This window comes from Lontra canadensis, unplaced genomic scaffold (genome assembly GCF_010015895.1).
Source record: "Lontra canadensis isolate GAN:19392208 unplaced genomic scaffold, GSC_riverotter_1.0 scaffold1, whole genome shotgun sequence".
In the NCBI taxonomy this organism is placed as follows: domain Eukaryota; kingdom Metazoa; phylum Chordata; class Mammalia; order Carnivora; family Mustelidae; genus Lontra; species Lontra canadensis.
In genome coordinates, this window is record NW_022630995.1 from 67290744 (window position 1) to 67318348 (window position 27605).

The following is a 27605-nucleotide window of genomic DNA, read 5'->3' on the forward strand; positions in this document are numbered from 1 at the left end:
AGCATAATTTATATCCAGGACAATACAGTGTGGCCATTGCTGTGCTGCTGCCGTGTCCTTTGTGCCTGGGGCTGACACCATGGGCTCCCAGCAAGAGCGCGAGCACCCCGGTGGTTTAGCTTCACAAAGAGCGAGAATGTGGGCCTAGGACAGAGACCGGGACACAAGCTCCCATTGCACTATCTGCAGAAGCTCTAGAGAAGAAGGTTGAAGATATAAACCAAAAGCAGGCTGAGTGCAGGTGGGGGCAGCCAGGCCCCAGGAGCTAGCAGGCAGCAGGGAGGAGCGGGGCGTGTGCGTCCTCCTCGGCCTGGGTTGCTGGCTGCGTGAGGCCCCGCATGGCACACAGAAGGGCCAGGCCCAGGCGGACGAGGAGACGCAGCAGCAGGAAGGCGAAGGGCACGGCGATCTGCATGAGGTGGAAGATGGCCGTGCTGAACCGGCTGAGGAAGCAGGTGGACGCGAAGGCCAGCAGGCTGGCACAGGGGTACAGCGCAAGCTTGGCAAACATGAACGCATGCTCCCGGCCCCCGAAGCGGGCCGAGGGCTGCAGCGTCTCCCCCTCGTGCAGCAGGGCCGTGGTCCAGATGGCGAACTGGAAGATGCTGGCAAGGAAGATGATGGCGCAGCTGATGCGCACGCTCTCCAGCTCGTCGTGCGGCTGTCGCGCGAAGGCTGAGGTCTGCTGGTAGGCCAGCGGGAGGCCGCCCACGAAGGCCAGTGACAGTGTGTTGAGCAGCCCCATGGACTGCGTGGCCTTGCGGATGTGCAGGAAGAGCGAGTGGTGGGCAAACCAGAGCAGGCCCACCGTGGCAAAGGAGCCGAAGTAGGCCAGGAAGTGCGGCCCGTACACGCTCAGTGCTGCCACCAGGCTCCCATGGAACTTCTCCTTCACGTCCCTGGGGTCCGGCACGTTGTCCTCGCTGAGGGCGGCCAACACACAGCATTGGTCCTGGCCCCGCCGTGGGCGGTCAGGTTGGGGCTGCGGCTCCCAGCCTGAGCCCACAGCCCCCCGGCCTCCACGGGCCTCCCATGGGGCCCTGTCCATACCCCAGCACCTACTGGGCCACTTGGGTGGTGGTCGCCCTGATCCGGGGGCGGGGGCAGCCTCTGTGGTTCTCAGATCACTGGGCTGAGTGCCGCTGGAAGGAGCAACTCTAAGGCACATCTCAGATTCTCCCCCTTGTGGGCGGCCCCAACTGTGTGGCCCTAAGAGCTGCCCTATTCCAGGCTGGGGGGCAAGCACCCGGAGATGCCTCTACACTCACAATGGGGGGCTGCACTTGTGTCTGGGGGGTGGAGCTGCAGGAGTCTGAAGGTGGGGGCTGTGGCTCTGGGGGCAGAAGGGGGGCCTATCCTCTGCTCCTCGCAGCTGCTCACCAGGGAACTGGGGCTGGCTGGGCCCCACCGGTGGAAGCAAAGCCACACCATCCTGCAACCTTGGGTCAAGGTTCAGAGGTCGACACCAATGAGCACTTGGACCCCAATTTTAAAAATTCACAAATTACAGTAGGAACAAGCTATCAAGAGACTTAGGAGAACTAATACTATAGGCCTTCAGATATAAAATGTAAAATCAAGATGGTGTGACTTGTCCAACAAAATAAGAATGTTTTGAAATAGGGCCAAAGGAACAAGAGGCTCTAAAAAAGAATGGAAAATAAGAAAAAAAAAAAAAAGCAGATGAAACACTTAAAAATGCACTAACTAAAATGAGAACTTTGACAGAGGGAAACGATAGATTAGATGGGGCAAAAGAGCACCCAGTGAAGGCAAAATGGAGCAGGAGGGAGGACGCAGGAGAGGGGAGGTGGGAAGCCCTGGAAGGGGGAGCCCTGGGGGAGGGGCCTAGGGGAGACAGGGATTGGGGGAGCTGGCAGGGGGATGAGGAGTTGGGGGGAGACTTGGGTGGGGAATGGGGGTTAGAGGGGAGGGTGGGTCTGGGGACGAGGCCTAAAGGAGAAGGAAAGCACAGGCTGGGGAAGCCCAACCACACCCATCGACCCAGCCTGGGGAAGGGAGAAGCGACAGGAGGAGTCCTGTGTGCCCCCCGCCCCTAGCACAGCAGAGCCTGAACTCTCTGGAGCTCGGTCCAGGGTGGGACTCCTCCTCAAGCGGAGGGCTAGCATCAGGAGACCTCAGGCCCTGCCTCTGTGGGGTTGGATGATGACAGGCAGGCCATGGACCCCCTCCCTCAGGGCTGGGTCCTTACCAGATGTCCAGAATGAGGAGTGTGGCGACGATGGCGTAGACCCCGTCACTGAAGGCCTCCACCCGCTCCTTGCTGAGAGGTTCGTGCAGGTCAAAAGTGAAGAACTCCATGCTGTGAGCTGGGGGCTCCTGGGGGCCTGTGGGTGTGCCAGGAAGGAGGAGCTGGCCAGGGGAGGAGACTCTGCAGGGACACCTGGCCGTTATGGCTGCCTGGGCCCTTCCCATGCTCACAGGCCTTGGGGAGCAGTGCCAAGCACCTACCCACAAGCCTGCCCTTGCACCAGCTGGAGACCTTGCTGACGTAGGGGAGGAAGATGACCATCGCCATCAGCAGGTACGACTGCGTGAGACACACCACATGGCAGACACCATCCGCCCCAAAGGGATGGCAGCACGAGCAACAGAAGAAAACACAAATGAATTCTATCTCATCAAGCTGGAAACCTTTTGTGCATCAGAGTACTTCCAGAAGAAGAAAAGGTAGCTCCTAGAACGTGGGAAAGTACCAGCAGACCGCACCACTGACGAGGGTCTGGCACCTGGGGCAGGTGGAGAGCTCAGGCTCCAGAGCAAAGGCACGAACCCCCAACCCCAGGTGGGCAGAGGAGCTGAGCAGACAGCTCTCCGGAGGACCTGTGCAGTGGCCGAGCCGCACAGAGCAGGATGCTGAGCGTCACCAGGGATCAGGGAAATGCAAGTCAGAACCACGGGTGACCCCGCATCACAGCCCACAGGACAGCTGCTCTTGGAGGAGCAGACAGCGACAAGCTATGGCAAGGTCGTGGGCCGAGGGAGCCCTGTGCACCGTGGTGGAGATAGGGAGGCACCCGAGTCCATGGACGGATCAACAGGTAAGCAAGCTGGGTCCTTCCCATGACCTTCCAGTGAGAGGGTGGGTATCTGACACCTGCTACCACGGGAACAAACTGGAAAACATTCTTCTGAGAAAAGCCAGATGTAAAAGCCTCATATTTTATGATTCTATTTAACATGAATTACCCAGCATTGGCAAAGCTCTAGAGACAGGAAGTAGATGGGGGTTCTGGGGGAGCAGGGCATGGTGGGGGGTGCAGACTGCTCAGGGGTGCTGGGTTTCTGTTGTGGCCATGGGAGCAGTCTAGAAGTAGATGGAGTGGCGGCTGCGGGCTGGGGCCCCTGGACTGGGCAGGTGGCAGTGGACGCGGGAGTATGAAGTTTACGTTGTATGTCCGCCATGTTACTCCAGGAAGGGTGCAGGGCCGGGTCCAGAGGTGGGCCAGCAAATCCAGTCCTGGGCCCTGGCAGCAGGAGTCCTTCATGCCCCATACCACCCAGCCGGCAGCCCTGCAGGGAAGGCCTTTCTCCTGCCACCCCTGCCCCATCCCATGCCTGCCCTCAATGAGGGGCTCCCACCCCCTCTTCCTGCACACCCGGTTCTTCAAGGTCACCTGACATGGGGAGACGACGATGCACATGCTGCCATCAGGGAGACTGTGGGATACTTCAGATGCACCCTACCTCTGTCTCTAACCCGGTTTCCACACTCCAAGAGACCACATCCCACGCGGAATTCAACAGACACCCTGAGGGAGGCTGGGAGGCAGGAGGGAGGTGCCATCCACTGCAGGATCGGGGGAGGAACGAGAGTCTGGTGGGGGTGGGGGAACACAACACAAGAGGCACTACACAGATGCCGGCAGGCAAGGCCCTGGGCCCTGTGGGCGTCCTCATCAGAGGAAGGCAGTCCATAGGGAGGACAGGATGACCTAGACCAGGGTGGGGAGAAGGGGCTGGACCTCAGAGGTGGACCCAGCAAAGCATCTGGCTGAGGGAATGCCTGTGAGGATGGAGGCCACGGGGTTGCCAAGGAGGCTCCAAGGGACCCGCCCAGGGGTCAGGAAGCTTGGACATGCTGTCTCCCAGGTGGTGGTGGGCTCCAGGCAAGGAGGTGAGGGGGCGGGTGCAAGCGGTCAGAGTCGCATTGCAGGGAAGGAGGAAGGAAGGCTGATGGACAGGTGAGTGGGGCTGGACAGAGTGCTGACTGCTCCGTCACTGAGGGTCAGGGCCTGAGTGACCCCATCCCCTTGAGGCCCCTGGACCTACTGACCACTTGGGCCCTCTCAGCCCTCCCCTCCCCCAGTCTGGTGGCTCAGGTGTCCCCTCCCCCACTGCTGTCATCCCACCAGGGTGTGGTCACTGTCCAGTTCCCCATAGCCCTAGTGCCGTGGCACCTGCTATCCCCCAGGACACACCGGACAACTGCCCACGCACCCAGCCTACCCTGGCCCTCTGTTCAGCTCACCCAGGCCACCCACCGCAGACCCCAGCTGTCCCTCCCATCCTCCAAGCAGTGACCCTTGGCGTTCCTCAAGCCCTGACCTTGTCTAACCAATGCCTGTTGTGGGCTACCCTGAGTGCACAGCCTGGAGAGACCGTCCCACCTGGAGCCAGGACATGTATGTGGCCTCAGACCACATGCCCCTTACTCCTGGCCCTCTTCTGGCCCTGCCCTGTGCACTGGGAGCTACCGTGCTAGAGGCCACAGCCAAGGATGCCCTGCATGACCCCGAGCACCCCTGCAACATCCCTCCCGCCAGCGCCCCTGCACCTCCAACATGTTCAGGACAGAAGAAACCAAGCAGCAGCCCGAGCCTGCCTTCCACCTGGCGTGCCATCCTACGCCTTACCCCGCTCCGCCTGCCTGGGCCTGACCTCTGACACCTCAGCTGCTCAGCCCCCAGCACGCGGCTCCATCCTCGAGGAAATGATGCTCAGCCTTGCCAGCCTATCTGTTTCAAACTTGGAATCTCCTGGAATGTTTACTAGACATTTAAGACATCATCAACCATTTGTTCCCAGGTATGATGCTCTGGGCCCAACGCTTCCCTGTACTTGGTGAGGGCTCGATCCAGGCAGGAGCCATGCCTACAGCCCCCGAAACCCATTGGGACGGCTGCTGGTTTGTACTTCTCTGCATTCCCAGACGGCAAGAGTGTTCTAGAACATTCTTATTCCATTAGCTAAGGGCTAAAAAGGCACTAGCTGACCTTGACTTCTACGACCTGGCTGACACAGCTCCAAGTTCTGGCATCCCTGCACAGAGGCAGCACAGACTGAGTCAGGGCTGTCTGCAGAAGGCATCCTGACCTCCGACCTCAGCTGGGTGTTCCTCAGAGCCGGCCATTCCCCGGGCAGGGGGGGCTTCCTCCCCTCCTTCCCGCGCTCTCTCTGGGCGGCCCACACCCTCCACGTGGGTCTTTAGGACCTTTCTGCAAGTGCTCCCTACTGCGCCTCTTGCCTGCTGTCATAGCAAGGCTGCTGGGACCCCTCCACCAAGAGGCCCTCTAGTGCTGGCTGCATGGTGGCTTCACATGGACCCCTTACTCGCCCAGAGAACAAGCAGAGCCCAGACTCTGGGCATCCGTCTCTCTCTCTCTTCTCGTCCTAAGGATTCGCCCACTTGGGGAAAACGTGGGTGGTCATGGCCCACTGGCTGCCCCCACTGGATGGCGTGTCTCTTCACGCAGGCCTGGCTCTGTGGCGCCTGTTCGCCTGCACGGCAGGTCCCGGTGGAGAGAGTTTCCCTCCAGCTGTGCTCCCTGGCACCCTGGGTGTGAGGCCATGTGCCGGTGATCCCCGAGACCTTTGCACGGCTGTACCCCCCAGCCCACCCTCCTGGGGGCATCTCCTCCATAAGACAGTCACCCCACCCCCTGCTCCCCTCACTCACCAAGGGGTAGAAGAACAAGGAGAAGCCGGCGGCCACGAAGCACAGCGCTGGGCCCCTAAGGACGATGCCCAGGATATGCTGCCTGTAGAGGGCCCTGTGAGCGGAGCTCTCTATCTGGGGGTTCAGGAGGTGGGGGAAGTGGAACGCATACACAACGATCAGCGCCTGTGGGAGAGGGAGGCTGCAGGGCATAGGCAGAGGCCTCTGGCCAGTAATCCCCAGCCACCCACATCCACGGACAGAGCCGCATGGGTGTGAGGCTCAGCACACAATGACCTAGGGGATGCACAGGGGACAGGAGCCTCTGCTCTGCTCCCAGGGCCACATGGGGCTCCCAGAGAGTCTCGCCCCGCCAGGCACCGCAGGGCTCTGACCCTCTGCAGCCAGCACAGGAAGCCCAGGCTCTAGCAGTCTCTGGATCTTCTGCCGCAGCATGGCAGAGGGCCCGGGCAGACACCCTACAGCATGCCCCACAAGCACGACCCTTGCTATGGCTGACATGCCACATCCACACGTGTGGAAGACGTGTGTACCAGGATGACAAGCGTGTATAGGGGGGAAGGCAGGCTGGGGGGTCCTACCTGCACGGCCCCGATGGTGATCACACACATACAGAACAAGAAGATGCCCAGAGGCACCTCAGGAAAGGTCACCATTAAGGAAAACTGCAGCCAAAAACACAAGACAAGACACAACCAGGTTCGGCAGGTCCCCGCCACCCACGAGTCCCCTGCTCCCGGCCAGGTGCACACGCTGGGCTCAGACCCAGAGGGTATCCCTTGCGACCACAGCAATTCCACAGAACGCTTCCAGCCTTTCAAGTTGAAACATCATCAAATTCATGAAGAATTCTCTGTGACACACAGCCCTGCACACCCAGACCACAGTTCTATCAGAACTGAGAGTCGGGGCAGGTGGGAAGGAACTGCGGGGAGGGGCCCAGGATGGCCCAGGGCAGAGGGATGCAGGCCAGGCAGGAGCCAGGAGTGCCGCTGAGCATGGACAGGATGCCCCTCGTTGGGCCCTTAAGAGGCCAAGCTGGCATCTCTGCCATTGCAGGCCCCTTCTGGGGAGGCTTTCCCGTCCTTCGACCAGCCTTGGAACCCGAGGTATGCCCACCCCCAAAGCAGCCGAGACTGCTGCCAGCTCCCTTGGGGCTTTTCTCCTCTTCGTAGCACGGCGCTTGGGCCCTAGACCACCCCGCCAGTCTGAGTGTTTCCGAGGCGGAGGCATCCTGGGTCTTGAGTCCTCTTGCCCAGGGGAGGGCAGGCTGGCCCCAGGGAGGAAATGCAGGTACTCACAGTGAACGGTAGGAAGGTGATGGTCATCATGCAGGCCTAGAAAGGAGGAGAAAGGGCAGGAGGGGAAGACAGGCAGGTGGCTCCAGGCCCTGCTGCCCAGGGCAAACTTTGGCAGTGCCCCACCTGCAGGCTGTCATAGTCTACCTCCCAGACCCCCAGGAAGCTCACACCCTCGCCACCCGACAAGGAGGGGAGGGGCCTCATCTTCTCAGGGGCGTCCCCAGGGAGGACATGTGAGGAGCCCAGGAGTGGGTGCTGGTGGATTCCAGGCTCCGTACCCCAGAGGCACCAGAAAAGTCAAGACCCTGCTTGCCTTCCTTGGAGGACAGGCCTACAAACATAATCGTTTCTCAAGAAATGAAAGGACTCACCAGGTTGAGCAAAGCAAGCGTGTCGTCTATTTTCCCAACAACCTGGAACAGTCTAAACCGTGTAAGAAAATGAGGAAGGCATGCTGTCAGTAAAGGGGCTCTAACAGCTTCTACACAGGGCCCAGCATTTGCTGATTAAAGTATCAGTAAAAGATGTCATTTTGGGGGGAGGGGCAGAGGGAGAGAAAGAATCTCAAGCAGGCTCCTTGTCCAGGGCGGAGCGTGACATGGGGCTCGATCTCAGGACCCTAAGACTGTGACCTGAGCCCAACTCAAGAGCTGGGTGCTTAACGGACTGAGCCTCCCAGGCACCCCACATATGTCATCTTTAACCAAATTTAGAATACTACGTACTGTACAAACTTTGGAAGACACTGAAAATACAAACAGGAAACCCTAAGGCCCTAGAAACTGCACTGCTCCTATTCGCATGGACTCTTGTAACTTGGGGTGTGTGGTTTCCAAGAGAGTCGGGGTGGGTGTGCAGAAGCCACAGAGGGAGCTGTGGAGGGAGGGCATGCCCTCAGGAGGCGCCCCAAGGGCTCTGGGACATCCCCTGGCAACCCTGGGAGACTGGAACCCTGAGGAGGAGAAGTCAAACCCCCAGGAAACTTGTTCTTCAGGTCTTGTGTCCAAAGACCATTCTCAAAAAAGGAAGTCCTTCTGGGGTTGCCATACACTAAGCACGCTGAAACACCCTATCGAACAGGGAGGTGGCTGGATATGAAGGCAGGAAGGTGAGACAGAAAACTAAACACAGGGCCAGGGACTACAAGCGACTGAGGAACTCCCCCAGCCCCTCCATGGAGACCCCTCAGGACTCTGACCCCTCTGAGGACAGGACCTTCTCCTGGGCAGGGCTCAGTGGGCCTCAGTACCCCCATCCCCACCCAGATCCAGTCAGGGGCCAAAAGGAGTTCGAGGGGGCCAGTACTCAGGGCTACATCCCCTTGGGACGGCAGCCCCACTGGCGACCCACGGAGCTCAGCCGTGAGGGCCCCACGTGGATCTGTGCCGCTCTGGGTACTGCAGCCCCAAGTGTGGCCGTGGATGACTCAGCACACACACGAGGTGCTGCGTGGCTCTGTCCATGCCATTGGAGTGACAGGGGCTCAGCTACATCAGGTGCTGGCAGGGCCACGAGCAGTACCAGGCAGAGGGTGGCTGTGGCCCTCCTCACTCTCCACGGACAAGCGAGGTGGGAGAGAAAAGCCCTCCCCTAAGCCCTTACGGAGGGCCACTTGTCCCTGCCAGAAACGGTCCTCTTGCTGAAAACAAGTTTGTAATGTACGCGGCCAAGACACCATCAATGTGAGCGCCCGTGTCTGAGGGGCGCCCGGTTTCCCTGTGCGCCCGGCACCCCCACCTGTAAGTGTTGCCTCTGCGGGGGCAGAGCTAACTGAGGGCATCAGTGCACATCCTGCCCCAACGCTCTTCTGAGAGCCTGCCTGCCCGCCGCCCCACCTTGGGCTCCGGGCTCCCCTGCAGCTCTGGTAGATCCCCAGGAACCTCTCCTCCTGGAGAGAAAGCTCTGGCTTGAGAGTGGGCCTAAGTCCCTAGAAGCTGCTCTGCTCACAACGCAGCCTCCTACTCCTCGCCCAGAGTCCCATGTGGCATGACCTGCCCTCGCCCTGCCCCGTCTCGAGGCCTGGCATCTGTGCCTGTGGGAGCGGGTGACCCTGTGTCACGGGACTGCGGGGAGGCAGAGGCCTGCAGCCATGGGGCACACACACCGAGTGAGCCCCAACACGTGGACCTCAGCCTGGAAAAAGCCCCCAGCCTCGTTCTGTACCTTGTGTGTGCCGCCCAGGCCACAGTCACGATGAGAAACGTCATCAGATAAACAGCAATCCTGGTTGCCAGAAGCTTCTGTATACTTTTGTCAAACTGGTGGAACAGAAGAGCATCACCGTCAGAAACTGCTTCGCTCCATGGCCGCTGGTGGCCCCGTCCGGGGTTCTTGGCTCAGCTTGGAGCCCAGACCCTCCCTGAGGCTCCTCTTCAGGGCAGCCTCCCCAGCTCCCTGACCCTTGCCCCAAAACACCGACGCCCCAAGTCCCATAGGTGCGTGTTCAGGGATCTCGTGTGCAGCTTCCTGCTGAAACGCCGGCTCCTGAGGCACAGACCCCTCGTCCAGAGCAGGGAGCCCATTGAGCTGCCAGGCACCTGAATCTGACGGAGCTCCGAAGCCTGGTGAGGTAGCGGGGATGCCTTCCCTAGGTGGGAAGGCACTCGGACGGACAAAGCTTGGACTTTATCAGCAAAAACTCCAAGTGGAAAACTGATTGCTTTACCACTTTCACTGGTTCTTTACCCGCAACCGGTGGGTGTGTCACCCAACACGCCAGTACTGCACTGAGGACAGAGTTTCTGAATTCCTAGATTTTCTGGGCCTTGACTAGTCTTTCCCTTCAAGTTGGGAGGAGCGCCCACTGGGTGACACCTTCCAGCACTGTCCTCTCTGAAGGCGTCCCCAGATCGCTGCACAACTTTCTGGCTCAGAGCTTCTCCATGCACCCGCCAACACATACAAGATTTCACAACAAGTACTGCTCTCCAAACGAGTGGCCCCAGCTACAAGTGGAGCTCACTGCAAACACCTTCCTGTGTCACCTCCTGGCATCTCCGGTCACACATCCACACCCATCCTTTTTCTTTGTTAAAACATTTGATTTATTTTAGAGGTAGAGCACGTGTGGAATGGGGAAGGGCAGAAGAGGGAGAATCTGTAGCCAACTCCCCACTGGGCGCAGAGCCCAATGTGGGGCTCGAGCTGACCATCTGGGAGATCAGAACCTGAGCTGAAACCAAGAGTCAGACGTCCAACCAACTGAGCCCCCCAGGTGCTCCTCACCCATACCCCATTCTGACCTGGCCCAAGCCCTCCCCAGAGAAGATTCCGGCGCAGACACAGCTAGGCAAGCACCAGGGCCCCAGTGGGTACCAGGCCTCCTCTGAGGAGGGCGGCTAAGAGCAGAGTGGCACTAGGCCTGCCACACTCCCGTGGCCACTCCCTGGCGACACCGGCATTGTTACCGAATTCTCTTCAAAACCCCACCAAAGGTACAGCCCTTTTGGCAGAGATGCAGAAGGCAAATTCTGAGCAGCTCCCGTGATTCCCAGTGTGTCCAGGCTGAGCGTGCTCGCTGGGGCTGAAGCCCAGACGGCAGCTGTGCCAGTGGGCCCTGCAGACCCAGCCCCTCGCACCCTCACTCCTCTGGGCCCAAACTACACCCCTGTTCAGAGGGGCTGGGCGAGGCACGCTCACACAGGCATGCCCGGGGACTTTCAAGAGTCTTCTGAAGTCATGTCCAGCTTTTGAGGTGCCTAGTATCATGACTTAACTTAGAAAACAGAAATATTCTGTCAATACAAATGGAAACTCTGCTTTAGAAAACAGTTTCCCACTCACTTCCATGACAAAAACCCACATGTCCCTGTGCACCAAGGAGGCTCCTGCCCTGCAGCTGCAAGCTGCCCTCAGCCCCTCAACACCCACCGTGACAGACACTCTGCGGGCACCGGGAACCGGCTTCCAGACCCACAGCCGGATGGGCTTCTGCACTGTCTGTCCTCAGCCCACCCTGAAGGCTCACTTTGAGAGCACTGCAGGACAGGACTGCGGCCGACAAGGGTGGCCGAGAGAGAAGACAACCTTGCCCCAGTGCTCCCAGCCAGGCACAGCCCGGGGGGGCCTAAAATTGGGCTCGTGGATGGAGTGAGTCTCTGGCACCCTCACCCGGGATACTGCAGACTGTGGTTCCCCAAGTACCTGTTCTGGGGAGATCTCCGTGTGGGTCACAGGCAGGATCTATGAGAGCAAAGACACAAAAAGAACGAGGGACATTTCTTAGGCTGTACAGACCACTCCTTGGATGTCAGGGTGTCAGGGACTCAGGCCAGTGCTGGACTGCTCCCCCCACCCATCCAGCTGCTTGGGTGGCCAGGGGACCCCAGGACACTGCTGAGACAGGGCAGGGTCTATGCTGGGCCAAGGTCTACCAGAAGGCCTCTTGAGAGGGGGTGGCCGGGGTCCCAAGGTGAGGGGGGGCGTCTAGAAGGCCCACAGACCATCACAGTGGCGATGATGGACAGGAGAGCATCACTGAAGCTGAGCATGCGGTGTGAGTGCTGGATCCCGTCAGCAGCGTCCTCGTCCCTTGCGCCCGTGGGGGCGTCTCCCTGTATCCGGAGGGCTGGTTCTGGGGTCTGGGGCCCGGACATGGTGGGGCCTGGGAAGAAGCACAGGTCTGAGCAGGCCCAAGTGCTAATGAGGCCCACCCCTGCTGGCTTCAGCCGCGACAAAGGGCGGGTTGGTGCCTGAGAGCAGGACGCCCTTCCCAACCAGGCCTTAGTGGTGGCTGTGCTACTGGTCCTCTCTCAGGAGGCCCCTGTACTCCCAGCCTCAAGAAGAGCACTGTCACCTGGGAGTCACACTCAGTGCCTGCCTCTCCTCTAGAAATGGGAGAAAAGAGAGAAAGCGCATAGACACAAGGTAGGCATTCCACACACTGTGTCACTAGCCTGAAACCCCTGACCCCAACACCAGACCCTTCACTGTTAGACACTTTCATCCTAACCGTGGGATGTTCTTGCATCCAAGTACTAACCGGGCTTGACCCCGCTTGGCTTCTGAGATCAGCTGAGACTGGGCACGTTCAGGGCAGTATGGCCGTGGACTAAATGTGGGATGTTCTATAGGTCCAAGTCACAGAGACTCGGACTAAAACAGAGTGCCAGCCCTTGCAAGGACAAGACACAATGAAAATGAGCCCCACCCCCAGAAACAGATAAAGGAGGCTTATGGGCAATTTGTGGGCAGGAAAACCAAACATGTAAGATACCCAGCTTTGTCAGCGACTAGGGAAATGCAAGTGAAAACAATGAGGTACCACTAAGGTCTGCGAAAGTCCGTCACGAGTGATGAGGTCGTGGGGACACAGGTTTGGGCAGCATGTAAAGGGTGCCACATGCGTACAGAGACAACAATCATTAATGAAGTGTGGCGTGCACACTCTACAAGGGGGGCCTCCATTTCTAGGTGCAGCCTCAGGCGTGCAGACACGGAAATAGAGACCCATGGGATGTGCGCTGGTATAGTTTAACAGATGTCAAAAACGCTCTATTATTAAACACTAAATGAATTGTTAGAAAGTGCTAACAACTGAATGTTTGTGTCCCCCAAACACCTCCGCAGAAGCCCTAACCCCAGTGGGATGGCATGAGGAGAGGGACCACAGGCGGAGGTGAGGAGAGGGCAGAGAGGAGAAAGGAGAGGCCCTGAGTGAGGCCATCGCGAGAAGGTCTGCGGGCCGCCACAGCGTGCTCAGACTTCAGCCTCCAGAACCGGGAGACCTAGCAGCCTGTCGCAGAAGGCTGGGCCCGTGGGGTCTTGTGAGGGCGGCCCTGCTACTGAGACACGAATTGAAGATAAAAGAAACAGATGTGGGCATGTATAAAACTCAGAAACACAATGTTAAGAGAAATAAATCATGTTGCAAAGAAAATACACATACAATTATACCACTTATATACATGTTTAAAACACAGTGACCATCTGTCCTCCCGTGATTATACAAACGTGCACAATAAGGATATGGGACCAAGCGAGGCCGGCACTCACCAACTTCATGATGGCAACATGATGACCTCGGCAGGGTGGGGTGGGAGCTGTGGTGGGAAGGGGACTTTAGCTTTCAGATGTATCCAGAACTTCTCACTTTGTTCACTTTTTTTTTTAAGATTTTATTTATGTATTTGACAGAGATCACAAGTAGGCAGAGAGGCAGAGAGAGGGGGAAGCAGACTCCCTGCTGAGCAGAGAGCCCAATGTGGGGCTCGATCCCAGGACCCCAATATCATGACCTGAGCCGAAGGCAGAGGCTTAACCCACTGAGCCACCCAGGTGCCCCTCAACTTTGTTCGCTTTTTAAAGCTTACATAATGATCACTCCTCCTGGTGTACAGGTCTATAAATGTTTGACACATGCACACAGGTGTGTAACCATGACCACAGTCACAATGTGGTTCAGAAGTCCCTGAGCACACCGTCTGTGCTCAAGCCTTCCACTACCCCAAATCCTGGCCACCATTCATGTTTTCTGTTACCATCAGTTTGCCCTTTCCAGAATGTCCCATAAATGGGTTCATAACCCACGAGCCCTTCTGAGTCTGGCTTCTTTCAGTCAGCATGACACGCCCAAGAGTCACCTGTGTTTTGGGAGTAGCAATAATAAATTTTTTACTGCCATGTACTTAATTCTACTGTATGGGTGGACCCCTTTGTTCATCCACTCACTACCTGGAAAACATGGCTTGTTTCTAGTTCTTGGTGGTTTTAAATAAAGCCACTATATATATCTGCTCACAAATATTTGTGGAAACATGTTTTTATTTCCCTTGGGTAAATACCTCAGAATGCATCTGCTAGGCAAATGCATGTTTCACTTTGCGAGAAACCGCCAAACCACTCACCAAAGGAGCTGTGCCACTGTGTTCCTGCTGGCAGTGTCTGGAAACTACAGCTGCTCCTCATCCTCCCCAGCACTTGGTTTGATAGGATTTTTAAAGTTACCTTTTAATTGTAGCTATGCTAATAGATGTGGAGTGTATAACTGGATATTTTCATGTGCCTTTTGTCTGTGTACCTTTCGTAGCAAAGTGTCTGTTAGAATCTTTTGGTTTACTCTGGGGGGAGTTCTTTGTGTCATTATTGAGTTTTGAGATTTCTTTATATATTCTGGTTAGAAGTCCTTTGTTAGGTATGTAATTTGCAAATATTTGCTTGCAGTCTATGGCTTGTCTTTCATTCTCTTAACAGTGTAGGAGCACAGAAGGGTTAAATTTTGATGTAGTTCAACTCAACTTTTCTCTTTTTTTAAAAGATTTTATTTATTTGTCAGAGAGAGAGAGAGAATACACAAGCAGGGGAAGCAGCAAGCAGAAGGAAAGGAGAAGCAGACTCCCCGCTGAGCAGGGAGCCTGATGCAGGGCTCCATCCCAGGACCCCGGGATCGTGACCTGAGCCAAAGGCAGATGTTTCACCGACTGAGCCACCCTGGAGTCCCTCAACTTTTCTTTCACAGACCATTCTTTCGGTGTCATATCTAACAAGGCTTTGCTTAACTCAAGATGACAAAGATTTCCTGTTTTCTTCTAGAAGTTTTAAAGTTTTAGGTTTTACTTTCAGTGGATGATAGATTTTTATCTATTTTGTAATTTTTATAAATTACTTAGTATTATTATATAATTTTTATATAACATGCAAGGTGTATTTGAGCTTTCTTTTTTTTGCAGATGGACGTTTGATTATTCCAATACCACCTGCTGAAAGACTATCCTTTCTCCACTCAACTGCCTTTACATTTGGGTCAAAACTTGCCACATCTGTGCAGGTCTATCTTGGGAGCATCTATTCTGTCCAGTAGGTTATTATGTACCTATCCCTTTGCCGGCATCAGTCTTGACTACAGCTTCATGGTAAGTCTTGGTATCTGACAGAACAAGTCCTCCAACTTTGTTCTTTTTCAAAATTGTTCTGAGTATTCTAGTTCTTTTGCCTTTCCCTCACATGCTTCTGCTTACAGGGGCCCCTTTCCTCAGTTCTTCTAGGCAGAAAGAGGGGGGTTTCTCTTAATGGTTTTTGCTGTCTGTGCAACTCACAGCACAGCCCCACAGTGGATACCTGGCCTATGGTCAAAGCTGTGGGAAAAAGAGATTTTAAAAAATGGAAAACACAAACTTATGTGGGTCACTGCTCCAAGTTTCAACTACCCTTCCCAATCTATCGGCTTTGCATTGTTTTCAGTATTTTATCCCGAGCTTTTATCTGTCATCAGCAAGAGAGAAAGGTGGCTTATGCCATGACGGCCAGCACTGAACTCTAACATTTTATTTCTCAAAAGGGAAAGACTAGGGGAAAGGGGGTGAGCAAGGAGGGTGAAAAATTTCATGCCCAAAAATAAGACAAAAAGTTACATGTGTTTTTTAGGCACTGACTAATTTTGGGAAACATATCTGCTATATTTTTTTAGATTTTTTTTGTTTAAACTTTCTCAAATATTATTTTTAAATAATCAGAACATGTTAAATATAGACACAAAAATCCTCAATAAAATGTTAACAAATGGAATCCAGCAATGTATAAAAAGGGCTGTATACCATGACCAAGTGGGATTTATTCCAAGAATACAAGGTTGGTTTAAAATAAAAAATTAGTGACTGTAATATACCACACCAAAGGAACAAAAAAAACAAAACTACACAATCATCTCAACAGATGCAGAAAAAGCATCTGACAAAATCCAATACTTCTCCATGATAAAAACATTCAACAAATTAGGAATGGAAGTCAGCTCTGTCAATCTGATAGATGGTATCCACAAAAATCTCACAGCTAACATCACACTCAGTCGTGAAAGACAGACCACCTCCCCACCCCTGCCCCAGATCAGCAACACCATTCAACACCATACTGTTAAGGTTATACCCAAAGCACTCAGGCAAGAAAATAAAATATAAGGCATATATACTGGAAAAGAAGTGAAACTATCTCTGTTTGCAGGGTGTGTGATTTTACACAAAGACAATCCTAAGGAATCCACACAAGAAAACTATTACATCTAATAAATGAGTTCACTAAGGCTGCAGGAAATGAGATCAATATAGAAAAATCAACTGCATTTGTATACACTCGCGAACACCAATCTGAGAAAAACTTCTGAAAACAATCACATTTATAAGAACATTAAAAATATTAACAAATTAACAAAGGAAGTGCAAAACATTGTTGAAAGAGATTGAAAAAGACTGATGTAAATGGAAAGACATCCAAATGGAAGGACTTAATATCATTACAATGGCAATACTTCCCAAACTGACTGACAGACTGAATGCAATCTCTACCAAAATTCCAACTGCCTTCTATGCAGAATAAGCTGGCCCTAAAATTCATATGGAATTTAAGGAACCTTTGACTATTTACAGAATACCCAAAACAATCTTGAAAAAGAAGAATAAAGCTGGACAACTACCATTTCTTCATTTCAAAACTTACTATAAAGCTATGGTAATCAAAAGTGCACTGCCAGCACAGGCCATATGGATCAACAGAGGAGAACTGAGAATTCAGAAACAGACCACTATATTCATGGTCAACTAGTTTTTGATAAGACTGCCAAAACCACTTAATGGGGAAAGAGCAGTCTTTTCCACAAATAGTGATGAGACAACTGGATATTCACATGTAAAAGAATGAATGTCGGGGTGCCTGGGTGGCTCAGTGGGTTAAAGCCTCTGCCTTCGGCTCAGGTCATGATCCCAGGGTCCTGGGATGGAGCCCTGCATCAGGCTCTCTGCTCAGCCGCAAGCCTGCTTCCCTTCCTCTCTCTCTGTCTGCCTCTCTGCCTACTTGTGATCTCTGTCAAATAAATAAAATCTTAAAAAAAAAGAAGAATGAATTTGGATCCTACCTCATACCATATACAGAAATTAATTAAAAATGGATCAAAGACCTAAATGTAAGAGCTAAAACACTGGGAGGAAATCTTCATGGCCTTGCATATGGCAAAGGACTCTTAAATATGACACCAAAAGTTATTATATGACACAAATAATAACAGAAACAGGAACTGGAGTTCATCAAAATTTGAATTTTTTTTGCCTCAAAGGACACTATTAAACTGAAAAAATGATCCACAGAATGAGAGAAAATATTTGCATATCATATATGAGAAAAGTTTAGCATCCAAAATATACGAAGAACCCTTATAGTTTAACGGTAAAAAGACAATCCAATTCAAAAATAGGCAAAGGATATGAATATACATTTCTTCGAAGAAGATGTATTATTAGCCAACAAGCACATGAAAAGATGCACATCATCACTAGATTACATTAGAGAAAAGTAAATCAAAGTGATGAGATAATCATCCTCCAGGACAGCTATAATAAAAATAATGAAAAATATTGGGGCACCTGGATGGCTTAGTGGGTTAAGCCTCTGCCTTCGGCCTGGGATCGAGCCCTACATCAGGCTTTCTGCTCAGCAGGGAGCCTGTTTCCCCCTCTCTCCCTGCCTGCCTCTCTGCCTACTTGTGATCTCTGTCGAATAAATTAAATCTTTTTAAAAAATTAAAGGCTATTTTAAAATAAATGTATGTATTTTTTAAAAAATATTTATTTATTTGACCAAGAGATAGAGAGCACAAGTAGGCAGAGTGGCAGAGAGAGGGAGAGGGAGAAGCAGGCTCTCCACTGAGCAGGGAGCCTGATGCAGGACTCGATCCCAGGATGCTGGGATCATGACTTGAGCTGAAGGCAGCCATTTAACCGACTGAGCCACCCAGGTGTCCCAATTTATGTACTTTTAGTAGGCCCCCATACCCAATGTGGGGCTTGAACTCACAACCCGGAGATCAAGAGTCTTAGACTCTACTGACTGAGGCACCCAGGCACCCCTCATGGGCTATTTTTGTTTTAGGAGGGAAACTGAGCAAAAGTAGAGTTTCCGTATATCTTTTCAGCACTCCCCCTCCAATTTCCCATTAACATCTCACATTAGTGGTGCAACTGATGAGCCATACTGATAACATCATGAAGTCCATAGTTTACATTAGAGTTCTACAGGTTCTGACAAATACTAAGGTTCTGACAAATACATGACTTGTATCCACCATTACACTATCATCCAGAAATTTAACACCCCTAAAAATCCAGTGTTCCCCCTATTTATCCCACCCTCCCCCAGAAACCCCTGGTAACCATTCATCTTTTTACTGTCCCCAGAGTTTGTCCTTTTCCAGAATGTAATTGGAACCATACAGTATGTGGCATTTTCAGACTGACTTCTTTCACTAAGTAATATGCATTCAAGGTTCTTCCACGTCTTTTCATGGCTTGGCAGCTCATTTCTTTTTACTGCTAATAATCCATTTTATAGATGTACCAGTTTATCCATTCCAAGGTACTCTGAAGTACATTTTGATTAAAGCCAGGTTAACTGTTTCTTTTATTGGTTGTGCTTTAGTGTCATACCAAAATATGTCACTTTTCCTAAGTTTTATGGTTTCAGGTTTCACATTTAGATTTATAATTTTTTGGTATATAATACCAGGTATGAATCAACATGTTTAAACATAAGGATATCCAATTTTTCCAGCATCATTTTTTGAAAAGACTACCTATCTTTTCAATTACTTTTATTCCTTTGTAAAAAATCAACTGAACTTGTATGTACTTGTGACCCAATTTCTGACTATTCTGCTGCAGATTTACTTATGTACCTCTAATCAGTACCATACTACTTTGATTACTGTGGTTTTATAATTAGCACTGTGGTTAATTAGGCAAAGTAAGTCATATAACCTGCCCTTGCTCAAACTCATTTGGAGGATTCTACTTCCTCTGCAGTTCCAAATTAATTTTAGAATCAGTGTGTCCATTTTTACAAAAAGTCTGCTTGGATTTTGCCAGGAACTGCACTGGATCTACAGATCAATTTGAGAAGAATCAGTCTGACCGAATCTCCCAATTTATGAATATGGTGTATTCTCTCCATTTATAAATGTCTAATTTCTCCCAGCCACATTTTTTAGTTTTCAGTGTATAAATCTTGCATATCTTTTTTCAGATTTATCCCAAGCACTTAATATTTTTTGATGCTGTTGTAAATGGCATCTCCCCTTCATTTCAACTTCTACTATCTCGCTGGTTATCGAGAAATAATGGGACTTATTTTTTGCATATGGATCTCATACTCTTCAATCTTGCTCAATTCACTTATTAGTACTAGTAGCTCTTTCTGCAGATCCCATTTGTGTGTGTGTTGTGGTTTTTTGTTTTTTACATAGAGCAGTGAGTGTCAACTGAGGGTGGTAATGTCCCTTGAGGGATATTTGGCAACGTCTGAAGAGATTTCTGGTTGTGACAAATGACGTATGTTAATAGTATCCTGGGGATAGAGGTACAGGTACTGCTTAACGTCCAACAACATACTAGATGACAATGCCACACCTTTAGTTCAACAAGGAATTATCTGGCCCCAAATATCAATGGTACCAAGACTGGGAAAGTAATATAAAGAATTATGTCATCTTCATAAACAATTTTACTTGTTATTTTCAATCTGGGAGATTTTTTTTTCTTGCCTCATTACACTGGCTAGAATTTCTTCAACAAGGATGAGCAGAAGACGTAAGACCTGACAACTCTGGCTTGTTACTGATCCAGTTTTTTATCATTCCGTATGTCAGCTATAGCCTTTTCATAAATGCCCTTATTATTTTATTTATTTTTTAAAAATTTTATTTTTTACTTGAGAGAAATGAGAGAGAGAAAAGTGTGTGTGAGAGGGAAGAGGTCAGAGGGAAAAACAGACTCCCCACTGAGCAGGGAGCCCAATGTGGAACTCGATTCCAAGACTCCAGGATCATGAGTCAAAGACAGTTGCCCAACCAACTGAGCCCCCAGGTGCCCCAAATTATTTTATTTACTTTTAGAGGGAGAGAGAGAGAATGAGCATGCATATGGCAGGGAGGGGCAAAGGGAGAGGGAATCTCAAGCAGGCTCCATGCTCAGTGCAGAGCCAGATATGGCCCGACTTTATGACCCTGAGATCATAAACCTGAATCTGAGATCACCCTGAACTGAAATCAAGAGCTGGATAACTGAGCCCCCAGGAGTGCCATAAATGCCCTTAATATGCTGGCGAAGCTTCATTTCATTCCCAGTTTGTTGGCAGTTATTTTTCTTTTTTTTAAATTAGGAATGGATGTTGGGTCTCATCATGTTTTTTCTGTCTAGTAAGATGATCCATTTGGTTTTCTTTTTCACTCTGTTAATAGTGTAAATTACCATGACCAACCTTCAAATGCAAAGCCAACTTTGGATTCCTGGGATAAACCTCACTTTGTCATATTGTACTATCCTTTCTGTGGTGTTGGATTTAACTTGCTAAAACATGTTTAAAAATTTTTTTTTGTATCTATGTCCACAAGAGATATTAGTCTTTTTCTCTTCTTGTAATGTCTTTGTCAAATTTCAGTGTCAGAATTGTGTTGTCCTTATAGAATGGGCTCGGCTGGTTAATACCTCCTTCCTTCAATTTTCAGTTTATGCAGAATTAAAATATTTCTAGCTTTTAACTATAAATTCAATGCTTTAATAGATATGAAGCTATTCAAGTTATCTATTGTTTTTTCCTTGAGTGACAGAGCCATGGTAGTGTCTTCCAAGGAATCTGTTCCTTTTTTAATTTTTTTTAAAAGATATTTATTTATTTGACAGAGATCACAAGTAGGCAGAGAGGCAGGCAGAGAGAGAGAGAGAGGAGGAAGCAGGCTCCCCGCTGAGCAGAGAGCCCGATGTGGGGCTCGATCCCAGTACCCTGGGATCATGACCTGAGCCGAAGGCAGAGGCTTTAACCCACTGAGCCACCCAGGCGCCCGAATCTGTTCCTTTAGTCTAAGCTGCTGAATTTGTTGGCATAAAATATTCATGTTCTCTGATTATCCTTTTAGCACTGACATCATCACTCTTATTCATGATGTTATTAATTTGTCTTTCTTTTTCTGGTTCAATATGCCAGGGATTTCTGTATTTTACTGGTCTTCTCAAAGAATCAGATTTTGTTGTCACAGATTTTGTTTTTGTTCTCTATTTCATTGGTTTCCACTCTGACACTTATTATTTCCCTTTTTGTACTCACTTTGGGTTTCATCTGCTCTTGTTTTTCTTGTTTCTTAAGATGAATGACTGAAATTACTGGTTTGAAACTATCTTCTAGTATTGTTTTGGCTACATTCCACAAATTTTAAAATGTTGCATGCTTATTTTCATTCAATTCAAAATTTAATTTTCCTTCTGACTTCTCCTTGGGCCCACTGGTAATTTACAAGTGAGTCATTCAGTTTCCAAATATTTAAATTTTCCAGATTCCTTTCACTGATTTTTAACTTAATTGCATTGTGGTCAGAGAACATATTTGTTTCATAGCCCAGAATATGATCCATCTTGGTAAATGTTCTTTACATACTTGAATTTTGCTGGTATTGGGTAAAGTGTTCCATAAATGTCCATTAGGTCAAGCTGGTTGATGGTATCATTCAATTAGATCCTTGGTGAACTTCTCAGTGCTTGTTCTATCATATACTGTAAAAGGGTTATTGAAATCTCCAACTACAATCTACAACACCCATTTATAATTGGGTTTTGATTTTTTAAAAATCTGGTTTTGCTTCATGAATTTTAAAGCTTTATTATTAGGTGCAAAACTAGAATTGTTACAACTTTTGATGAATGTACTGTTTCATCCTTAGGCAATGACCCTCTTAATTTCTGGCAATATTCTTTGCTGTGGAATCTACAGAGGAAGAGGCTTTCAGATGAAGACCATAAATTCAGTTTTAAACATGTATACAAATGAGATGTCTAACAGAGGTCTAAGAGTTTGGAAGAGAAGTGTGGTGTGGAGATTGAGCTAACATGGTCTCTGCCGTGCCAGGATATAAATATTTATGAAATAAAAACGTCTGAGTAAACTCTGGTCTCCAAAGTAATTACACTATTTAAAACTCATTCTACCTGATCTTAGGTCATATGAGGATAAACTCATGGCCTCCAAATTCAAAGGAACCCACAAACTCGACCATGCTTTCTACTGAGTTATGCATTAAGTTTTTTACGTCAGCTATTTTGTATCTTTTCCACACTGCTTAAACCTTAGCTTTCTTACCCCCCTTCTTGTTTTCAGTAGATGTTTTGTTTCACTCATTCATAGTGAAAATAGAAGGTATTAGAGAATTCCTTCCCTTTCGTTCCAATAAACACACAAGGTTACCTGCAGCTGCAACCTATCTTCCCTCCCTCCCTTTGGTATGAAAAGTGTTTGCCTTGCGCCCAAAGTGAATGTTACTCTCACTATGCTCTGAATGTCATTCCCCTCCTATGTTGCGGGGACTTTTAGTCACTGTTCCTCTTTCTGCTGTAACCACAAACTTTCTCTCTGCACAGACTCCCTCCCATCAGCTTCAAGCTGCTCAAAACCTTCCTATCTTGAAGCACCTCAACCCCAGACCACCCTTCTAGCTCCCACAGTTCCTTCTCCATAGCCAAACCTCTCGAGTCACCGCCAACTCTTCATTTCTTTATGCTTCTTCTCCCCTAACCACTCCAATGAGACTAATCTTGAACGGTCACAAGACAATCTCCTTGTTGCTAAACCCAAGGTACATCTTTTCTTTCTTCCTCTACTTCACTCTTACAGAGCTTCTTGCCTCTGGGAGTGGGGAGCATCGCTCCCTGGCTCCAGCCACGATGCTCCCTTGGTTTTCTCCCTGTGTCCCTGGGCCGCTCCTTCTCCACACGTTTGTCTAACACCAGTTAGAATGTTCTAACAGCCTTCTGTCTGTTTCTGTCTTTTCTCTTCAGCTTGAGACAGTCAGCTGCCGTGCACATGCTGAGGACGTCAAAGACCGGTCTGTAGCTTGGCCTCTTTCCTGAGCCCCTATCCTCACCGACCCCAGATGAGGGCACTGCTTGGAGACACCACGACCCGGGGAGCATCCAGCGGCCGCGCTTGCTGGCGCCGGCCGAGTCGGGACACTGCTAAGCACGCTTTCTTGCCCCCGAAAAAGGCAGCGGGGTGGGGGCAGGGGCATTGTGCCTTCTTAACTCCGAGGTACCCGTGAAAGGCCATCCTAAACTAGCACGGTGCGAACGAGGCTACTGTTACCGTTAAGGACAGTAACACACGTTTGTCCAAAAGCTCTTTAATAACGTGAAATTCCAGGCGAACTAGGGCGCTGGTTGGGGCTTTCAGACCCGGTTTCAGTCTGAGGACGAATCCGGGGGATGCCGGCGCGAACCAGGCTGACCGCGTCACTGCGCAGAGGGGGACCCGCGTCTCGCTGAGGCGCACCTGCCGGGCAGCGGGGACGCCCGTGATTCTGGGGCCGATGCGGCCAGTCTGACTTTTCTACACAAGCTGGAAACCTGGGGTTCCTTTAACTTAACTTAAGCTTTTCAGGCCTTTGGTAGGAACCAACTCGCCAGGAGCACAAGCCCTTCCCGCGGCGCGCCCGGCGCTACCGACCTTACTCAACAAGTCGCGGGGATGTCCCTGGCTGGGCGGCCGCACGGCACGCTCCTCCAGAGCGGCTCCCCGCGCCGCTCCCGCAGGTCCGAGCACCCTGACAAGTGGCCTCCGCAGACACGGCCGCGCGGGGAGCGGCTAGACGCTGGGCCTGGAGCCCCACCGCTTGCCCAGACGTCCACGCTCGGACCCGCGGGGCGCCAGCAGCTCGGTGGCCGGAAGCTCGTCACGAGGCCGGCGGCGCCGCGCAGGCGCAATCCGCGACCGGGAGTCCGCGCACGCGCACCCTCCTGGCGCGGCGGAACTGAGGCGCGGCGTTTTCCCAGCTGCGGCGCGCCCCCGCGGCTACGTCACGGCGTCGGGGCGGAAGATGGTGCAGCTCGGGGCCGGCGGTTACTGAGCGAACCCGGACGCGGCTGGACCCTGAGCTCCCCGCTCCGGCGCCCGCTGCGGGGCCGCGGCCATGTCGCTGCTGCAGTCTGCGCTGGATTTCCTGGCAGGCCCGGGCTCTTTGGGCGGCGCTGCCGGCCGCGACCAGACGGACTTCGTGGGGCAGACGGTGGAGCTGGGCGAGCTGCGGCTGCGGGTGCGGCGGGTCCTAGCCGAGGGTGAGGCCCGGCCCGAGGGCGCGGGGGCCATCGCGGAGCGGCCAGCGCGGGGCCGACCGGGAGGGGGCGGGGTCGGACCCGGCCAGGTGCGGGGCGTCCCCGCGGGGCGGGGATGGGGGAGGGTCGCCGCGGCGGGCGCAGGTGAGGCCGACCCGGCGTGACTGCCGTGGGTGAGTGAGGCGGGGTGCGGGGCTGGGCACTTCCTTGCGGGAGGTGTGGTAGTCGTGGCAGGTGCGGGGCCGACCTGCGGCCGGAGGAGAGGCAGTGGCGGTGGGGGGGAGGAGGTGGTGGGCAGGTGAGAGGCCATGGCGGGGCTGGAAGGAGGGGGACCCATAAGGCTGAGCAGTTCGCTGGGCGGGGGTGAGTCATGGCCCTTGTGGGGCTGGCGGGACAGCAGTGCGTCTCCGGACATCGCGCTGACTGTCCTCAGTTCTCAGGGTCCGGAGCGCGGGTGCGTGCGCCCCTTGGGGGGGGGTGGTTGTCCTTGGACGTTGGGGTAGACCGTTCTGTGACCTATAGCCCAGCTTCCTCCCGTCGCCACCTGTTTCCCTTGCCCTGGTCTTTGTGACTTAGGTTAGGGCATGCCAACAGTCGTGACCTGTGCACAGCCTTGCAGGTTGGACTCGCCAGTCATGGAGGAATTTCCTGGTCATTTTTAGTCATCTTTGTTTCTGCGTGCTGTCTCCAGCTTCCTGATGTCCTTTCTCTTCCTCACAGAATCTATTGCCATCGTCGGTGTGATCCATTCTCTCCTCTGGATTTTCCTTACATTTTGTCGGTGGCGCCCACAGGGGTATGTCACATTTTGCTAGCTTGATGCTTACTGGCTGAACACAGTTGGCTCTGAGGCTGGTGCTGGAGCAGAACGGTATTTCCCTGAGTTAGCATCGGGCGCCGGAGTGGTGCAAGGTGGGACCACAGACCTGTCTGGGGTAGCTCTCAGGACTGCAGGCATAGGCTGTCATGATCCCCAACCTACTGCCATGTCTGCTCAGTCTGAGGCAGGAAACTAGCGGACCCTTCTGATGTCCTAATTCCTAAAGGCCTGAAGGAATGTTCTAGCTGCAGCATTACCATATGCTTTTTCTCCACTTGGGTAAAAAACGAACAGATTTTGGATGTGATTTGGTAGGAAAACCTCAGGCTTTTCTTACGGAGGTGGGGGCCAGAATCTCTGCTAACATTAACGAGTGTGGTATCTGTTACAATGAGAGTTCCTTCGGATCAGTTCCTTTATTCTGAAAATACCAGGCAACTATCTTGGTTTTTTAAGAGATTCATAGGGGACAGTAGGTGATTTTTGCCTTCCGGAATTTAAAATTAGACACACTCCAATGACAGAAGGACAGTGCAGTACTGGGGGGATCCTTGGGGCAGGACAGGCAGTGGCCAGGGTTCCAGCAGGCCAAAATGAGGTCAGAGCATTCAGAATGCTCCTATCAGGGCAGGGGTGGGGCCAGGCTGGAGGACGGGAATTAAAGGTGGGAGGTGGGTCCTGTGGAGCAGGAAGCTTACCAGTCACTTAAAACCCAGGATGAAGAATGAGGAAACGGGACTAGCTGATAGGGTTGTGCAATAGAACCCACTCCCTTTGCTATCTAGGCATGTCAGAAGATAAAAATACCCAGCACGGTCTTGGTCTTTAGAAACATAACAGGAACCTCATAGCTTTAAAGCTTGTGAACCCTCTTTCTGAACTGAAATGGTTAGAAAGCCATATGAAGTGTCAGGAAAAACAGCAGCTCTGGAACCTAGGCTGGGGGAATTCATGTTGTGTTGTATAAATGTGGGGAAGGTTCCAAACCCTAAACTCGGGTGGAGAGAGATGTTGACAACTTCATAGTTTTCCAGGTTTTGGAAAGATAATAGGCATCCTGTATATCCTATGATATTCCTACAAGAGTTGGGAAAGTCTTTAATAATCTAATAAATCATATATCCATAATTAAATGAGTATCCTCACTGTGGGATAATTAAGACTTTAAATAGCCCCACCTTATTTCATGTCGGGTGTTGCCCCAGATGAATTGAGGATGGATCAGATTTTGCTGTGAGAGGGCTTAGGAAAAAACACGTTGTTTTCATAGCTTTTTGGAATTTGCATTTGTACCATGAAGTGGTTTGTGGGGCAGAACTGTGGAGCCAGATAGCTTCCTAATCTTTTGAAAATTGGTTTAAGTGTTCGTTTTTTAAAAAAGTCAGGTTACTGGGAGTAACCCCAATGTCAGAGGGGCTGAGTCCAAGCAGATTCCAGAATACATTCTTTAAGTTCTCTTGTTTTGGATTTTGCACATTCTTGCTTGTTTCCTACTGTCCAGAAAGGTGACAGAGGTGATCGCTCTGCCAAGATGGGTTTTTCCCTGCGAGGTGAGTCCACCTCTCCAGTGACTGTATGACTTTGGCTGCACTGCTAACGATGTGGACGAGGTGGTATGGGGGCAGCTCTTCAGAAAAAGAAGTCCACAGAGCTGTCCCGTAACGTGTGTGTAACTAGTTGTGTGTGTTTGTGGGGACACCATGTGCCATGTGTGTTATCAATGGCCTTGGATGAATGTGGGTTCCTTGTGTTCTGTCTGGGGCCTGTACTGGCCTGAGAAGCTGTGAGGGCATGCACCACACTAACTCTGGGCTGGCTGTTGTCCTAACCCTCCACCCCTCTGCCTCCTGGTCCCTGCTTTTAGAGGGCTTCTGCCTTGTCTGTGTTAAGTGTCGGGATTGGGGAGGGCACAGGGGTTATTTGGTACTGGCTGGCAGTTGCTAGGTTGTGCGATAGGACTCTTGGCTAGAGGTTTCAGAAACCACTGGGGTTGGTGTGACGGAAGGAGAGGGTTGGAGGTTGAGTCAGGACATCCTCTGTGGGGATACACAGCGTAGCATGTTTAAAGCTGATTTGAAAAGATGGGGCGATCATCGCTCACTGACATTCTAGCACACGGCTCTTCCAACTCAGGAAACATGCCTGAACCCTGAGGCCTGTGGGTGATCTTGTTCAAGTGTCTTTTCCCTCAACTGCCGTGGCTGCTTCACCCAGGGAGGGGTGCTGAGTGGATCTTTTCTGCGGATACCCTAGAGCACAGATAACCAAGGTCTTTGCAGGAAGCACCTGCGCCTTGGGCAACTGGTTCTAGTATTCATACTGGTATGGTTCAATCTTGTGTCAGGTTAATTGCTCTCTCAATTCTCCTAACCCCATTCTCTTCACTTGCACCTTGGCGACAGTACCATCAGCCCCTTAACTTGTCGTAACTAACACCTAGTGTGGAACAGTCATGGTCACCAGCACAACATTTATGGAGTTGTCTGGCGGGCGGAGTC

The 27605-nt window shown here is 51.4% G+C and overlaps 2 protein-coding genes across 13 annotated transcripts in view; one reads left to right on the plus strand and one right to left on the minus strand.

The window, feature by feature from the left end:
- Window positions 1-192: 192 nt before the first annotated feature.
- Window positions 193-23898, minus strand: TMEM175 (transmembrane protein 175). 9 transcript variants are annotated; one of them, XM_032856859.1, is made up of 11 exons: window positions 23683-23898; window positions 11664-11824; window positions 11332-11403; window positions 9385-9479; window positions 7593-7644; window positions 7222-7257; window positions 6502-6585; window positions 5921-6085; window positions 2473-2551; window positions 2213-2348; window positions 193-923 (listed from the first exon to the last, which is right to left on the minus strand). In XM_032856859.1, exons 2-11 carry the CDS (start codon window positions 11814-11816, stop codon window positions 266-268), a joined length of 1530 nt encoding a protein of 509 aa, XP_032712750.1. In that variant the 5' UTR covers window positions 11817-11824; window positions 23683-23898; the 3' UTR covers window positions 193-265. The 9 variants fall into 9 exon arrangements, with proteins under 9 accessions (XP_032712750.1, XP_032712741.1, XP_032712757.1 ...); XM_032856850.1 differs by lacking the exon at window positions 2473-2551 and adding an exon at window positions 15338-15420 and having other exon boundaries at window positions 193-952; XM_032856866.1 differs by lacking the exon at window positions 2473-2551 and having other exon boundaries at window positions 193-952; window positions 11365-11403.
- A 124-nt stretch (window positions 23899-24022) lies between these two features.
- The window catches only part of GAK (cyclin G associated kinase), a 54672-nt gene continuing 51089 nt past the window's right edge, over window positions 24023-27605 (plus strand). For 2 of the 4 annotated variants that reach the window (XM_032856784.1, XM_032856793.1), the window contains exon 1: window positions 24023-24290. In XM_032856784.1, coding sequence (XP_032712675.1) covers window positions 24146-24290 — 145 coding nt within the window. In that variant the 5' untranslated portion in view covers window positions 24023-24145. Of the gene's footprint in view, window positions 24291-24451; window positions 24461-25038; window positions 25084-27605 lie in introns of those variants that run through there. The other 2 variants (XM_032856816.1, XM_032856807.1) reach the window with 2 other exon arrangements.

Excerpts from the sequence above, each read along its gene's own strand:
- TMEM175 (XM_032856841.1), bottom strand. The coding sequence starts at position 11,816 with ATGTCCGGGCCCCAGACCCCAGAACCAGCCCTCCGGATACAGGGAGAC. Across the intron at positions 11,404-11,663 it reads CCATCATCGCCACTGTGATG|ATCCTGCCTGTGACCCACAC; the intron begins GTCTGTGGGCCT and ends TTGCTCTCATAG. Across the intron at positions 7,258-7,592 it reads CGCTTGCTTTGCTCAACCTG|GCCTGCATGATGACCATCAC; the intron begins GTGAGTCCTTTC and ends CCTCCTTTCTAG.